The 18,615-nt window shown below is 36.9% G+C and overlaps 1 protein-coding gene across 1 annotated transcript; it reads left to right on the top strand.

The window, feature by feature from the left end:
- The first annotated feature begins 388 nt into the window (after positions 1-388).
- Positions 389-7,666, top strand: LOC137403661 (charged multivesicular body protein 2a-like). Its single transcript, XM_068089651.1, has 5 exons — positions 389-448; positions 3,281-3,481; positions 3,644-3,823; positions 6,945-7,137; positions 7,231-7,666. The coding sequence occupies exons 2-5, from the start codon at positions 3,314-3,316 to the stop codon at positions 7,356-7,358; spliced, it is 669 nt and encodes a 222-aa protein (XP_067945752.1). The 5' UTR covers positions 389-448; positions 3,281-3,313; the 3' UTR covers positions 7,359-7,666.
- Positions 7,667-18,615: the final 10,949 nt, after the last annotated feature.

The raw sequence follows: 18,615 nt of genomic DNA, 5'->3' as shown, positions 1-18,615 counted from the left end.
ACACATGTAACTCTCCGCGTTTTAATTACGTATCTCAAATCTTAATTTTGTTGGAAAACACAAACATTGTTATTTATATTATTAAAATAATTGTATTATTTTCTTAACATCTACTAATTCAACGTGTTTATATGCACAAAATTATTTCATCAGCATTAAACTCGGTGTAGTAATGTTCATCTTGAGAAAGCAGGCAGTCGGGCACTCGGTTATGGAGCAGTTCTATGATTTCTGTAATGCATAGATCAAGCATAGCATTCGTTTTATTACGCCGCTACAACCAGTGTGTCATTGACCGAGTAGTTAAATTATTTCATAAAGTTATCAATCTCTCGAAACTCATGACTTATATTGAAACGTACTACCTCTCGCCCGGACTTACAAAAACTGCAGCTACGATGACTAAATACCTCCTGATAAAGAGTAATAGTACATGTACACATTATAGGTACTTATTCTCTCTTAACGTCTGTCAATACCTGGGTATAGCGTGTAAATCACTGAAGATTTTAATAAAATATATGTTTTTTATGCTTTTCACGATTTATGTTATGGTATTACTGTAGACAGTGCAGTGGTAATGGCCGAGTTAGTTTAACGCCTAGAAGAACTGGCTGATCGAGTTTTCATTTTTCAAATGAATTGTCTAAGGAGGCCTGAGTAAAAGTTTTGTTTTTCTATTGATATGCTTTTAAGTTTTTATATGTCAGACGACGTATCTGCTGTAAATATATCTGTAATGCCTGAACGTTTTTTTTTAATTTTCTCTTACCCACTTTAGGCAAGAGTTTAGTTACCTACTTTAATTGTCTAGGAGTACTCATTGCTTGGTATCATCTACTACTTGTGAGTTAACTAGTTTTGTATGTTTACGACGTAACATACATGTAGCCAACTTAATTACAAGTTTTTTATAGTTTTGATGTATATTGTTGTGGAAGTCAGCGCTGACTAGCCACTTGCAAGTGGTTTCTGCGTACAAGTTGTCTTAAACTGAATGAGTAATAGCTTTCATGCACAACTGTAATTGTTGCCAGCAAAGTGTCTGGTGAATAATGGCTCTTTATTAACACAAGCTCACGCTGATCTTAATGAAGATTTAAAATGTAATTGTCAGTCCTTCTTTGTTCTCTCTCACTAGGGTATCTTCTCTTGTTGCATAGCCTTACCCCTCCTGCTTAACACTGGAACACTTTTGATTACATAACAGGGGCTGGGTGTTAATCCATGGGCTTTCTGCGCAAGCTGGCCTTTGGGCTAATCCGAAAATAGTTGAACACTTATGATAATTAGAAAAAGCTCAGTAAATCTATCACTGCCGATAAGGCAGTTACGGATTTAGCTCTAATAATAAAAACCCCGTTGCAACCTTAGATTACAATTCTTAGTTGTCATCATAGCACAACTTATTTCTTGTTCAATTAGGATGTTGTTTGAGTGTCTTTCTAGTCTTATTGAAATGTCATGAATGAGGCAACTTACCAGTACTGTCCGCATTGCTTACCCTTGTTCTTTTACTATTGCATGGTCTATCCGATTTGTTGTGTCTGGTATAGGACACAGGTTTGATCACTTTACTTATAATCTTATGAGCGAACCTTTGTCGCTTCTCCCGATTAGGGCCTATGGATGGCTGTGAACATTCCTTTGGTACCATGCAACTCCTTATTAGATGCGAGGAGTCTCCACATCGGAAACAGCGTTTAACTCTCCGATATTTGGCATTGGCTTTGTCATCGCTTTGTCTCCTTTGCTCCAGAGCAGCAATACTGGTACACTGATCTTTTGTCAGCTTGATCTGTTTGGCCATTTCTAGTGAAATTGAATGTAGCACAGCAGCAAGGTTTGTCTTATCGCAGTCAGTGTAGGTTTCTGCAGTCCCGCAGCTAACATCGCTCACATTTTATATTTGGGTAACTTTAGGAAGATCTGCTGTCCTTAGTGTTCGTACTGGTTGATGCCCAGCTAATTCATTATCTGCTGAAGACAATATGCGATTGCTGGCAGCCTGTCTCTCCTGCAGTTCCAACACATAATTCTGATACACATCATCAATGAAGGTTGCCCCATCGATATTTACTGATGTATCGGAGTGCATGACCTGCTTTGGCCGTTTCTCGGCAGTACCATTAAATGGATTAACCATGTCCTAGAATGGCTTACTGATCGGCAGGTATGGATTAGTAGACATTCTGTGATCTGTGCCTTGAGCCATCTGTCCAGAAATCTGTTCAACAATTACTAGGTTGTGCGTACAGCTAAACTTTCAGTAGCAACAGGATTACAGATATCCCAGGCTGCCACCATGTTGTTGTCGCTGCACGCAAGGTGACTGGTGAATGAGTGTTGCTCTTTATTACACAAGTTCACGCTGTTCTTACTGATTCGTAACTCTTCGTAATTCTCAGTTTTTCGTCTTGTCATTTGTAGTCTGTATCACTTGCTCTGTGCTCTTTGTTCTCTCCCACTAGGGTATCTTCTCTTGTTGCATATCCTTACCCCTCCTGCTTAACACTGGAGCACTTTTGCTTATATAGCAAGGGTTGGGTGTTAATCCATGGGCTTTCTCCACAAGCTAGTCTTTGAGCTAATCCGAGAATAGTTGAACACTTAAGATAGTTAGATGAAGCTCAGCTCAGCAAATCCATCACAGTATGTTACTGCACAAAGACAACATATCTGCAAGAGTATTGAACATTTACATTATACTAGTGAGGTATCTGTAGTTTAGTTACTCAATGCTATTTATGGCTTATTATGTGCCCTTACTATACTTGAAACATTAAAAACATGCTGTTGTGTTATTTTCAATCAACGATAGTCAGCGATTGTAGGGAAAAAAGCAATTGTTCACTTATTATTACTGCTCATTTCAGTTTTTGTAGAAACACTTGTTCCTAATAGTGCATACTGCACACATGAGGCATTTCTTTTTAAGTGCTTGTAAAGCTTTCTTTGGTACTGGAAAACTTTAATACGTATGTTAAAGGTATTTGAGGAACAGGACTGTTAGCAATATTTTAGAACTGAGTATTGTAAATTAACATTTCAGGGAGCTTAGTTGCTTAATTGTTAAAGAGGTCTTTTTTCGTGTTCATCTATACAGCTCTGCTTTTCTTTCTGGCAGCGGTATGATATCGTAATCGAGTAATATCGATTACTATCATCTTTTATGATATTGTTGTGCAACTGTTGTCGCACCATAGGTCATGAGGTGCATATCCATGCATAGATTTATTTTACGCATATACTGGATAGCGGCTTGCTTTCTGTTTGCTAGGTTACTTTGATCAGTCCTAATTACACATTAAAGATGGATCGGCTCTTTGGAAAGAAGAAAACTCCGGAGGAGATGCTGAGGCAAAATCAGCGAGCTTTAAACAAAGCAATGCGTGATTTAGACAGAGAACGAGTAAAGATGGAAAATCAAGAAAAAAAAGTCATCGCAGATATAAAGAAAATGGCTAAGCAAGGACAAATGGTTAGTGTTGCGGAACATCACAGATAAATATGTCTAGCATATTTCCTACCATCGGTATAGTAACTATGGCAGGATTTTACGGTCTATATCTACATATTTTCATTATTTGTTGTAATTTCTATGTTAGAAGTTGCTGCGAACATCAACCTGGGTTTGTTTTAGGATGCAGTCAAGATCATGGCAAAAGACCTTGTCCGAACAAGGAGGTATGTGAAAAAGTTTATACTGATGAAGGCCAACATACAGGCTGTATCATTAAAGATAACTACCTTGAAGTCAACGAACACCATGGCTAATGCTATGAAAGGAGTAACCAAAGCTATGTCTACCATGAACAAACAAGTATGGCTATAGAACTTTGAATAAAATAGCTCCTGTTTTCATACTAATGTTAGCTACAGTCATACCTTTACATACAAGCTTAATGCGTACTGGAGCCGAGCTCATATGTCAGTTCTCTCATATTCCAAATCACTTTTTGCTATCTAAAATAACTAAATACAAATTAATCCGGTCTTACTCTGAAAAAAAAACCTTTAAAAACTGGATATTACTGTGGAAAAGCTCGTTTTAATGGTTTTAATTCACCACCTATGCTCACAAAGTAACAAATACATACCGTACTTTTCGGACTATTAGCTGCTACTTTTTTCTGATGATTTGAGCCATGCGGCTTATATAAGGGTGCGGCTAATCTATGGTTTTTACTTTCATCGCTAGGGCGCATTAACCAGATTTTCCGGTTAGCGCGCCTTTAGCGGTGAAAGAAAATACGAAACAATGCCTAACGGTACTGTTCCGTTAGGCGCTAGGTTAAAAAGTGTCGATTAATACGAAACTGTGCCATTGGGCACTGTTCCGTTTTAAACAGGAAAGTTGCAGCTGCGTTAAAAAGCACCGTTCTGCGTTCTGCGGCCTATACAAAGGTGCAGCCTATGTATTGTCTTATTATCTTTTTTTTTTAAATAAAGCAGATGCGGCTTATATTGGGGAGCGGCCTGTAGTCCGAAAAGTACGGTATTTATTGGTTATGATCTGCAATAAAATGTAACAATATTAGGTACAGTACTGTATGGAGTTCTTACCTCCAAGACAGGTGGTAGTGGCTAACAGCGGTGTGAGACAGACTTGGCAGCGACACGTTCAGTACGCTACACTTTTGTTACACTGCATAGCATATCACAAACTTTAAATTTAACTTAAAGAATAGAGAAACCATAGTATTATTATGCTTTATTATTTATCTTGAGGTGTTGACTGATGTTCTAAAAAAAGAATCAAGGAGATTGACCAACCAGAAGCTGAGGTATAGCCAGCCAAACACAGGTCTACCAAAAAACAAGTGTTTTGGTAATCATCAATATATGACGTATGAAATCGACTTGTGTGCCATTGGTCAATTAAGCCAACTAATGCGCTCTCCTATAACAATCACGGCGTTTTAATTGGTTTAATCCCTGGAAGTATAGAACAATCAAATTGGGCCTAACAATCATTGCTCTGAGAATTACGAACCAGTCCCTCTGACGTGTAGATTAGTTTTAGAATAAAATAATTACACGCCTCTATTATTTCGCAACATTCTGCTATCACTTTCCACAAATTATATTAGTTACATCATTTATTCTATACGCAGTTATATTATTATTTTGTATAATATGCATTATGATTATTATATTAATCATAAAAATAATCATAGATAAGATAATAGATCAATAGAAAAATCAAATCAAAAGTTATCGTTTTCTTTTCTTACAACAAGAGCAGCACGGTCAAGTTATTCTTTTTAAGATTATGGCTGTAGTGAACTTACAGTCTGTTAATAGTGACGATAATCCTAAAAATCAACTGAATGCTGCAGTAGATACACAGTAGAAAAATGATGAATGAACAAAAATTCACATTCTCATTTCTTATTCTAAACGAACTGCAATCACGGATGTCGCATATAGACTATACACGCGCCGTTCGTTGAACAGAGGATATTCGGAGCATATCCGTGGAGATGGAGTTAAAATTTGAAGCACAATAGTCAAAATCTGCTCTTCTGTTTTGAAAAATCACGGCGAGGGGTTGTGGGAAAATGCCTTTACCACACAATGTTTGCTTGATTTTCCTGAGAAACCAGAGCTAGTCTCTAAATTATTTACTATCGCGAGAAGCGTTTCACATCTCGTAGCCAAAACAATCATTATACGTAACGGCGGTAAGGGTGCGCAACTCCGGCACATGAACATTAAGTCGATTTCATACGACACAGTTTTCGGGATTTTCGAAGGGTTTTCCTCTGATTCTTTATTAGGTAGACGTGTGTTTGGCTGGCTACATCTCAGCTTCTAGTGGGTCAATCTCCTTGATTCTTTTTTAGAACAACATTCAACACCTCAAGATAACTAATAAAGCATAATAATATTATGCTTTCTCTATTCTTTAAATGAACTTAGCTTACTCAACTCACACTTACCAATAAGTTTTAATCTTATGTTACACTAAACTTAATTCTATTTTTTTTTCATTTTTAGTTTTTTACTTTTTCGGTTTAGCTTTTTTTGTCTCGCTTTCATCTTCACTTCTAGCCGACCTTGTTAAACTTTTCAAACCAATCTAATGAAAATTACTGAGCGATGCTGCTCTTGTAAGCTGTCTCTCACAGACTGACACTTAGCGACCGCATCGATAACTGTCCTGTATGCTCATGTCTCAAGACAAAAAAATTTGTTCGGGATTTTCTTATTATCTCAAGTTCTCGTATGATGAGGTATGACTGTACTTGGGTACCTCGATTACTAACCCTGTGCATTTATACTTTATCTGGCCACTTTGTTTATGTTTGTCTATGCTCTATGCCTCATTCAACAGTATTCGTATTTTTGTCTCTGAATATTGTCTTTTTACATTAGCTATATATGTCTATGGAAGTCTGTGTGTGAGCAACAAGTGAAAGTTGTTGCCTACATTTCTATCATGCTACATTTTTGACGATTATCTTTATATCAAAGATATTTTTACACCTGCCATTTTCATGGTGTTATGCATACTATTGTTTGTTATAGCGAGCTGACCAAACTGTTTTCATGTACAAAGGGTAGACAAACATGCCCTAGTTTTGGCATATTTTTCTGTTGGTTATTTCCTCTGTAAGGAACCACTTATAGTCACTAATTATGGCGTGCTTATCTTAAGCTAGTATGCTATATCCTGTTTGTGTAGACATCAAGATTTTCCAGTGTTTTACATCGCAGTGGTAGGTAGAGGGTTTGGCTAGCTCAAATCCTCTTCTTCTAGCAATAGAGAGAGGGTTTGGGGAGATTAAATCACCTACTTCTAGCGATAGATACAGGGTTTGGCTAGCTCAAATCCTCTAGCAATAGAGAGAGGGTTTGGGGAGATTAAATCCTCTACCTCTAGCAATAGATAGAGGATTTGGGTAGCTTAAAGGAGCAATTCTGTTTTGTCTCTTCAGCTGAAGCTTCCACAGATACAGAAAATAATGATGGAGTTTGAGAAACAGAGTGAAATCATGGAAATGAAAGAAGATATGATGAATGATGCTATTGATGATGCTATGGGAGATGAAGATGACGAGGAAGAGGGAGAGGCCATTGTGTCACAAGTATTGGATGAACTAGGTCTACAGATCGGTGACCAGTTATCAGGTAAGCGTTGAGATAGTATGCCTTCTAAATTGCCATCTAAAACTACAAATTATAATATAATCAATAAGTCGATATGCCTTTTTTCATTTGTAGATTTACCGACAGCAAGCGGAACGATAAATACTGCTGCCAAGGCGAAGCCAGCAGCAGTGGCCGAAGGCGGTGTTAGTGATGCGGATGCTGACTTAGAGGCAAGACTGAATAATTTAAAAAGGTCTTAGGTTTAACTGTATTTTCTTTTTGGATTGTCTCGGGCAGCTCTACCTGGTGGTGAAGACGTCCGGTGTCTGTCAGCACTCAATATTGACTCCGTCACATCCGAGTCATATCTACTTGATCCAATTACTTTTATAACTCACTCATAGCTTCCTATTACTTGAAGATATACGCTGTTCATTGTTCTAATACTTTGCCTTTGCGCTTGGTTTCATATATCATTATAAAATTCTGTGTTTATATCTTTCATATTCTATCCATGTCGTGCAGACACTTATGAAATATTTTTCAATATATCTCTATTTTATTCAAATGTCACATAACTACATAAGTATGCAAGAGACCATTGCGATGTTTTGTTGATTGCAGCAATTCTTGATAAATAGGCTAACGGTGGCCTAGTTCCTTCTAGAACATTCTTTTACAACATGTCCAATTCAGTGAGATAGCAAATAGCTATCATTTTCATTCATTCACAAATACATAAATGAGATTTTTTCACCTTTCAGCGTACTACTAGAGAACAAGTAGTTAATACATAAGTGATCGGGTTGAGTTGCCTACTGACATTACCTGACCTTGACAAATGGCAGGTTTCGCATATTGGCGATGACACTAGCATATTATCAATACAATGTGAAAAGTATGTTCATATCTGCTAAAACACAGCTGTAAACATATGATATGTAAACAAAATTCTAACGTTACATTCTCTAACTTAGGTGTGTTCTCTAAATACATAAACAATCTAGTGGAAACTATAGTCATTGTGGTTTGTAGATATATCAGCTATAATCTTCTTGTGTGAAGCTCATTTTATGACTAGGAGCTATTATTACCTGTAACCATCGAATATGTATCCTAGATACTATACAATGAGGAAATTAACCGCTGTTACATACCATGGAATATTTGTGGGGAGCAAATCTCAAAATTATTTGCAACTAATGTGCTGATTAATAATGATAATGTGCTGATAATCAACTATGCTGATTATGCTGAGAGCTCCCATTCTTGTCAAGAATAATTGGTGATGCTCGCTGTTACACATGTATAAGACATATATAGTCGGGATAGAGTATATTATAAGCGAAACAGCCATGTATAGCCAGCCGGGTACGCTTTTGGACCGAATCTAAGGTATTTACACCTAGCGGCCACAACTGTTTTCACTAATGGACAAGGTAAGCTCTCCTTTCTACACAAATACGTGTTAGTTATCCTCATGAGCGATTTTTCAACCGTCTTACTTAGTGTAGGAGAACCATGATCACTCGTCAAGCCCTTGGTCTAGGCAACAAAATGGACTATTTCACATAAAGCAGAGCTTCATGTCATAATAATCGATAACCTATCAGTTTAAATATTTATATGATCAGCAAGAGTTGATCTATTGCTATAAATATTTTATAATGTTTATGCATAAGCCTTGCTTATGTCAACCTGACACCCACTATGTTTAACAATTATGCGCTGCTCTATTCTGTTGGTTTATCTTGGTACAGTCGAGTGAAACCATAATAATAAAAGCTGCTGTATAATTGGTATTTTGCAAACAAATACTTTATTATTTCATATTGTTAAAATTGCTTTCAGTTTGTAAAATAGAGGTAAGACAAGACTTGTCTTCTCCATAAAGAATATAATTCAACACAGTTACCAAATAAATGCAATAAGTACTTTGTTCAGAATAAATGTAATCATTGTAGAGCTAACCGCTCCTGTACCATCAGAAGCATTCATCTGTCATGGCAACATATCAGATAAAATTTAAACTCAGCATTGCTGCAGTACATTTACAACGTGTACTGCAGCAATGCTAAGGATTAACGTTTTAATTACAGGTATGCTAGAAAGTTTAGTTCGTTGAATAACTACACAGGATTTCTTTTTGACTAATATTTTTTTACGAATACGGTAAAATGTATTAATTTAATATAAAAATATTGTATAACTATTGAGCAATAGTAACCTATATCATATTCAAACATGTAATAACTGAATAAATCATCGGAATACTGCATAATGCAATTGCATACCGCACAGAAGCGGTCGTCAGGCGTGCTACAGTCTCCAAATATGGTCGAGTGAACAAATTTAAAGTTCAGTGATGTCATCATCTCCTTGAAAGTTGTCAGTCACCTTGTGGACTGTCACTGGTCCCAACACATGGCCAGAGGAAGAACCAAATTTATTTCGTGCTGATAGGTGGCTTGAACTGCTCTTGTTGTCTCTTTCCTCTTCCCAGGTACACAGATTCTAGACAGGTTTATATATATACATGTGCAGCAATATGATTGCTAGGTCAAAATGCATAAGGTCAAAATTTTAGATGTTAAAGATTTGATAGCACCATTGAAGTCATTCAAATGAAATTAAGACCAATATAAGGCTAAGACATCAGCTACAATTTGATGTCAATTTTGTCTTTGTATACTAGTCATGTTCAGAGATATAAGAGTTTGAATGAGATCATTTTTGGGACGCGCAGATTCGAGTGGTGGTTTTATTGTGACATATACAGTCAAAATATACAGAAAGAATAAATAAACAATGTCTTCTTTAGCCAGTCATCAAAACAAAATTTTTATATGGCCTACTTATATTTTAGCCTACTTATTTTTCATGATGGCCTACTTACATTTTGACCTACTTATTTTTTAAGTTTTTAATTTATTTTAAACCCAACTCAACAATTATCAGAAAATGCAAGTAGGTTTGCGTACCTTTAATCTTAAAAAACCAAACATCAGCTCATATTTTGTTGACCATAAATATTTGAGCGATAGAGGCGGAACTACTTAGCAGATGGGTCTATGATCTATCACATGATCAGAGTACATCGGAACATTTTGTGTGGCCGGCATCATCGAGCTGACAGTCAATATCCACGATAATGATTACTATTTCTTATTGTCAAGTTAAATAACTAATAACTAGGGCAACCCTATGCTCAAAAGCCAAAAAAGGTTTTTGCATTAATTTTTGTCATATTTGACTAATCTTTTAAGTCTTACATGTTTACCTAGTAAATCTACAATTATCACTAAAAACAGGAATTTTTCAGTGTTTGTTTGCAAAATATAATGCATTTATGGGATGAATTTTGATGAATATTGCCTTGCATACCTATCTTTTGGTGACTTTTAGGTCAAAATATGGTGTAAATTAGCCATTGTTATGTCAAAAAATCAGTTTTGGTAGGTTACAAGCAACAAGTTTGTAAGTCCAAATTTGGGTTGCCATACCAATAACACACTAGGTGTGTATCCATAGTCAGAAGTACAATACATAATACATAGTACTCATAGCCCTAGTCATGTTCAAATCTCAACTATATGTAACTTGTTCCAATCTGAGTAACATTTAACAACTACTAGAGCTGACCCTCTTACTTGAGGGATGTCAAGTTGTTTGAGTCCTGTGCTTCTGCGGATCGCTTTATCTCTCGGAGACTGTTCAATGAGGTAAGTGACACTGGGAATGGCTTGCAGGCTCTCTCTTCTGATTGGTCCAACATGAGTCACTGCTGAACTTTTCGATTCAGGGAACTCATCGCCTGGTAACTTTTGACCTGTAGAAGTAGCAACTAGTAGCTAATAACTACTCGATTGGTATGATCCTATAACCATAATCTACCATCATAGGCTTTTATGTAGAAGAGAAACCTTTTGCATCACAGTTTGGTGCCCAACTCCATAAAGTTTTATAGAGCTTCACTGAGCTAAAAATCTGAATATATAAAATTAAATAAATTAAATTATTGAATTATATTATTAAATTGATTATATGCAAATCATCTTCTTATGACGGGTTGCGCAATATTATATGTGATTGTTTATCACATTTTTGTGTTTCTATGACAAATTGTCCAAGATAAGCCTTATCATTATGGCCTTCATCTGATGACATGGTAATACCGTTACAATGTCAAACAAGATTTTAAGAGAATTTATTTCAATTTTAGCTGTTTTTCATGCAACGTTTTCTTTCGCTTGAGCCTATCCAGCTTTTCTGTTGCAAGGTCTGTCTTTTTATCTCAGTAGCTTGTTGGTATGTCAAAATGTAAAGAAGAACCCATATTCTACTACTACTACTATTATACTACCACCTTTAGCTGTTAATGAAATAAATGTAACTGAACTGGTTCATCCTTAGTGTACATCAATTACTTAATGCACTGCTCAGCAGGTTACATGAAGTTTATATAGATAACCTTGATGATACGCCACATGATGAGCTTTATAGAAACAAGACTATTTATGAAACCTTCTTGATATACATGTACTTCACTTTAGAAACACCTCAGGTTTGTTAGGAGCGAGTGGTTTATATCTCTTGTGAGTTTGTTCTGTATACACCTTTCATAAGTAGAGTTCTTCACAGAAATGAAAGTATACGTACACACAGCTGAACTACATCTCACTGTTAATATGCCTATGAAGTTTACACATCTACAAAAATGTAACAACTGATGTCAGTCGAGTAGAGTGGATCATCAGCTCATCCCATTACTAACACTTTGGATGAAGACGTCTACATTTCATCTTGGTTCCTGGTGTCAAAGCTATATTGGAAGCTATGCAAAAGCAACAACAAGCATTTGAGTGACAATTTACACAGCTACTGGGAGCGCAATCCATTTACAGAACAGAAAGCAGCAGCAGACTGCAGCTGCCATACCAAAGCTTCACTCATTTAACAGGAGAAAATGGGAGCAGCACCAGCAGAAGTTCAAGGAACTCTTCAAGGTATATAAAGTATCCGCGCTGAGCAAAAATGTGCTCGATTTTTGGCATCGCTGGGACCACAGACCTGCCATTTGCTCACGAAGTTACTTAGATCGGATGAGATGACCACTAAATAACTTCTTCAACTGACTAGAAGGAAACTGCAGGTTTGTGTGTAGAAATGGAACCTGTAAACTGAGTTACCAGTACTAAAATGATTAGACATGCGACATCACCATCAAAAAAATCTGCTGGATATCCAGAAATCAAGAAAATTGAGTTGTAAGTTTAATTGCCGTTAAACTCAATTTTCTCAGGAAGATAAGAACTTTATTACAAGTTACAGAGAAGAGCTAAATACTCAAAGATAAAAGTTTTGACACAACTCCAAAATACTAACAAGATGTTGAGACGGCACCAACAAAAGTTCAAAAGGAAACCAATCCAGTAGTCAAGTATGATCCACTCAATTACCGGTGAATACAATTCTTGTCCCAAGTGCATCAAGCATGAAAGGAAAATTGCCTCTGTAAAGATATAGTATACCACAAGCCCAACAAGCAACATATGGTAACAGTTTTTCCAAGCCATGACACACAGCCAGAAGAAACCATTCAATCTACAAAGACCGCAGATGCATCATTAAGCAGCGTTTTCTCAATTTCCAGCAACACCAACTGGCAATCAATCTTTAGCTTTTAAAAGGTTCAACAGAGAAATCGGTGAATTGAAGTCAACAGCATCCAAACCAATTTCCAATGGGTTGCTAGAGCAACATGCTACATAATATCTCATGCCTACAAAGAACTAAATTCACCTCCTGTGACGCCCACTGATACTACTCTCAAAATTAGCTACTGTACAGTCACTGTAAAAGCTGGTAACCTAATACAATACAATTTACAGCATTGACCAATTTAATTCAACTCTAGACCTACCAAAAGACACAGTAAAGCTGATGGACTATTTCTCTTACCAAATGGTCTGGGCAAAGATTTTGAAGCATTGTAAGTCAAGTGATAGTACAGAAATATCATGTGCTGTACACGATGCGAAACACAAGTTTGATAGATGCCAGACTGATTAAGAGACTGATATCTTCAGAAGATAGCAAACTAGATTTCAGGGAGATCATGGCCACTGAAATTAGCTATTACACGTGACAAACGTATATGAGACAGTCTTAAATTATGGAAAACAGAACCATTATCTTACATCATGATTCACACACTTGAGTTGTCATTCCTACTGCTCTGCAGCCACGGATACTAGTTCTGGTCACACTAATAGTTCACACGAAACAACTTGCAAAACTATATGTTTGGTGGTCATGTAAACAGTTTTGGCAAATAGCCTCCGAGCCTTGCAGACAGACTAGTCGCAGGGCAGGGTATTAGGAGGGCCCAAACTAACAAAGCCTAAGGAGATATTTTATTTAGATTATGTAGAACCATTCAAAAGACTAATGAGGCTTGTGTGCATAGATGTATATTTTAAATCTCCATACATTGTTGTCATGCTAGAACAGGAACACGCAACAGATATCGTTGCGTTTTTAACCAAATCTTCGTAACAGGTCAGACAAAAACACTATCCTCGAATAACAGACCACAGTTCACACCCTAAAAAGTTTAAGACTTGAAAACCATTGGATCTAGCATGAGCCCTTTTCTATCCACAATATAAAGAAGAAGCAGAGAGGTTCACTCAATCACTCAACAGTCCTAAGAAATTGAGGAAGAAAAGTTATGAAAACTATTCTGAAAGCAGCACTGCGGAACTTTCTGGTTACATAGTTGTTTACCACAGCCAGATCTAGACTGGAAATCATCTGCTAAAATGCTCCATGGCCAATAATCAAGCACTTTCTTTACTTCATCTGACCAACCTGAACTACTCAAGACAGATCGATGATCAGCAAAGGGCGTTTTTTTAATGTTAACCCCGATTTTGTGTTACGCTCTGAGTCGAGTGTAATTTCATATTTTCGTATTTGATACATGCACTTGTGTCTGTAACTTAAGTACAGTCCAGTAAGTTTATTTGGTTGAGTTGAGAACAACGAGATAAAAAGTTATTACTCACCAGTAGTACTTCTGTAGGTAACAACCATATATAAATACAAATAAGGAAGCTAACGCTAAAGAGATGTTTCATCCATTATTGTGGAATACAAGTTGAAAGTTTTGGCCAAAAAAAATTCCTCACTGAGCGAGTCTTTTTCCTTAAATGTTTTGCTTGTTCTGTTCATCAGATATTGGCATCAATAGAAAATATACAACATCAAAACATAAACAGCTTGAATACCTAGCACTTGTTCTATATAGTACTGACAACAGATGCTGACAACTAATGACAACAAAGAGACAACATAACTCAGCTTACTTGTTGTTGGTACAAAAGTTCCATTCAATTTGTCTAAAAATATTCATTCAAGAAAATCCAGTTTCATGAGATTATAAGACAGTCATATTTCACTCTTCTATTGACAACTACAGCATTGTATCATATAAGCTATGTATAAAGCATGAGTTGACAACTACAGTATGTAACGTTGTATCATATAAGCTATGTATAAAGCGTGAATTGGCGACAGTTGTATGAGGCGCTACATATTCATGCATTGCAAGAGCACAAACAATAGAAAGTTGTACTTTTTCTGTCCATTGACATTGGCAAAGACTAGCAAAAAGGTTGGATACAATGCAAATCTACTGCCACTACCGTGTGAGCATATAACGGTAATAGTGTCAACGATATGACATAAGAACACTACCACAAATATACACCTCTATACGCACACATGTACGATGTACGTGTATGATACACATGTACACACGCCAAAAAACAGTTTGCATAAATATGTATAAAAGTTCATTCATACAAGTGTGTGTAAACACATAAGCCTTTATGTGCACTCATACATATATGCATATGCATGCATGTTCATATGTTCAAATGCACATCAAATTCATATCTATGTATGTATGTACATATATCCCCAAGTACACTCGTATCCCCGTGCACCTACACATGTACTCACATAAATATGTTCACCTGTACAAGAGATATACATACATATGCATGTACATAAGCACTTATGTACTTATGTACAAGCATATATGAACATACATGCATGTGTACATAGGTATGTGTGTCCATACATATACATTTAGACATACATACATATGGCCATACATATATATACATATATATATATATATATATATATATATATATATATATATATATATATATATATATATATATATATATATATATATATATATATATATATATATATATATATATATATATATATATATATATACACCTCACTCAGGTATACAGCAAGGACATCGGAATGACCTTCGGTATTGAAAAATGTGGAAGGCTAATTATTAAGAAAGGCCATTCTATGCTCACAGATGGCCTAAGAATGCCAAATGGTACCATCAAAGATATAGAAGAAGGGTACAAGTACTTGGGGATTATGCAAAGCAACATCAACCACGAAGCCGAGGTACGTCACAAAGCCATTTCCGAATACAAGAAACGCCTTCGGCAGGTCTTACGGAGCCAGCTCAATGCCAAGAACCAAATCATGGCAATAAATACCTACGCACTGCCAGTAATAAGATATCCAGCAGGCATAATAAAGTGGACTGAGGAAGCCATCAAAGAAACAGATATAGCAACTCGTAAACTGCTGACCATGCATGGAGCACTCCACCCAAAATCTGATACTATTAGATTGTATCTTGATAGGAAAGATGGCGGTAGGGGACTCAAAAGTGTACAGCAGACAGTGAAAGAAGAGGAGCGAAGCATCAAAGCATATGCAGCCTCCATGGCCATCTCAGATAAGTTGCTAGCTGAATTTCAATCGGCTGCTCTTACAATGGACCTTCACCCTGATGATGAGGAAATTGACTGGCATACGAAACCTCTTCATGGTGCTTACCACCAACAAATATCTAAGGTTGGCGATCTTCACCAGACATATATGTGGCTGAACAAAGGAAACCTAATGGCCAATACAGAGTCGCTAATCATGGCAGCCCAGAAGCAAGTGCTCCCAACAAGGCAACTCCAAACGAAAATCTATCACACTAGAGACGATCCTAGATGCAGACTGTGCAAAGATGCACCTGAGACCATCCAACACATCATCAGTGGATGCAGACAGCTAGCAGGGAACGCATACACTGAGCGGCATAATCATGTCGCAGGTATTGTGTATAGAAGTCTATGTGATGAGTATGGCCTTAATAAACCACAACACTGGTGGGAAGCTCCTGGTAAGGTCAATGAAAATGACCGCGCTAAGATCCTCTGGGACTTCTACATCCAAACTGACAAGCATGTCCTAGCCAACCAACCAGATATAGTGGTGGTAGACAAGGAGAACAAGAGGGCTACTATAATAGATATAGCAGTACCCAATGACTACAATATAGCCAGCAAAGAAAAAGAAAAGGTAGAAAAATATCTCCCTCTTGGAGAAGAAATTGAAAAATGCTGGAATGTAAGAACAACCGTAATCCCAGTAGTGATTGGGGCACTCGGCGCAATAACACCGGCGCATAAAATGTGGCTTGCCCAAATACCAACAACAATCAACTCAGGTGAGTTGCAGAAAAGTGCGCTATTGGGAACAGCTAAGATCTTGAGACGAGTGCTCAAACTCCCAGGTCTCTGGTAGGAGACCCGAGTTAGAGCAGAATTTACCACCCATACGGGGTATCCGGGGTGAGGAAACAATTTTTTTTTTATATATATATATGCATACATACACATGTATGTATGGACATATGTACAAACATATGCATGCATAAACATATGTATGTATATGCGTATGTACACACGTACAAGCGTACATATGACTCATCACAAACATTAGAGAATTCAGAGAAGTTACAATAAGAAAGGGAGAAAAGCTAAATGCCATGGTGTGATATCTTGTTCAAAAATTAAATTTACAGTCTCTTCAACCTACATATGATTAGCAAACGATTAGATAAGTTTTGGGCTCAAGAGAATTATGGGTACTTACCTTCAAGTAGGAGTGTGAGATCTCTTTTGATTTCCTTTTGTCTAACTTTCATCTCTCTCCGTTCAGCCTTTGCTTTTAACCTTTTCTGGAGACGTTCATGTTTGATGTGGTGCGCCACTTGAGGGTTAGGGCTGGTACCATACATCTAAAAATGATTTCTGTAGTTATTCGTGTTTAATATGGAAAACCACCTAAATGTATGGCTGGTACCATACATTTAAAAAAGATTTCTGTAGCTATTCGTGTTTAATATGGGAAACCACTATATGAAATATAGCATTACCATAAAAACTGTTGTTCAGAATGTATACAATATTGTGATACATTTACGTAGCAAAATAGTTCTCTGAATCCTATTATTTATAGAACATTTGCACAATTGAATAGAAGAAAATTACAACAGCATCCATTTCCTGCTGTCAAAATTGAATACCTTTGGTTGACTTGGTCCGAGGGTCACGTGTCTACCATTCGCTGTTTGGGGACGGTTTATGTCAGCAGGGGCAGAAGAGGTACTCTTCTCACTGATAACTGAAACAACTGGTTTCATATCCTTTGGCTTCTTATCATGAGCTGTATATGGTCTTTCTTCACCCTTACGTCGTGCTTTTATATTAGCCTTGACCTCTTTCCATTTCCAGGGTGCTGTTGGTGGTTGAGAGGTGAGCACTGGACCCATGGCGATCGAATGATTTCGCTGTTGTTTGATATATTTTCTAGCTCGTCGAAGTCTAATGTGTCGGAGTAAGCAGAAAGTAATCCCAAGGATTAGCAAAAGCCCGACAGCGACGCACACATAACCGACTATGGCGGCTGTGCTGTTCACGTTTGCGAAAAGCGGTTTATTAGTAGTTGTTTCAGCCATGGCTGTCGATAAGCTGTTAGGTCTAATGAAAACTAATTACACCATTCTCCCACCAGAAGGATAAGCTTACTTTTGCTGCCTGTCTTCAGATGCTGTGTTGCATGAATAATTAACAACAATGTCAATTGCAAATCATATCGATTGGCGATCACGGGCCTATTGTATTCTTCGTGAGATAAACTGTAACCATGCCATGCAATTTCATTGATTTTAGATTGCGTTCTCTCCGTACTAAACAAATGCTAATATGAAATCAATTTTAGAATTATGCCTTCTAACCTCATTCCCACAAGATTGTAAACATCGTGAGTAGTTATGCTTTATAGTAGTTAACAGGTACAAATATATATTGTACACGCGGGTCTTCAATATGTATGAATGGCAACATGAAAGCAATGAGACATTCAAATTCTCGTTTCATAGAATATTCATTGGTTGAATAAAACTAGTCCACAGCATCTCAACTAACAACTAGCCCGGAGTTTCAACTTATTTCTCACAATATATTATAATAAGATACATAAATGCCATGTACGACTTCTGAAATAGTGTTTGCTAATTGTGTGTTTTATCTTCTAAATGGCACCTATTCTGACCTTATTGATTTATAC

Source organism: Watersipora subatra, chromosome 9 (genome assembly GCF_963576615.1).
Source record: "Watersipora subatra chromosome 9, tzWatSuba1.1, whole genome shotgun sequence".
NCBI classification, from domain to species: Eukaryota; Metazoa; Bryozoa; class Gymnolaemata; order Cheilostomatida; family Watersiporidae; genus Watersipora; species Watersipora subatra.
This window is presented reverse-complemented; position numbering and strand designations above follow the sequence as displayed.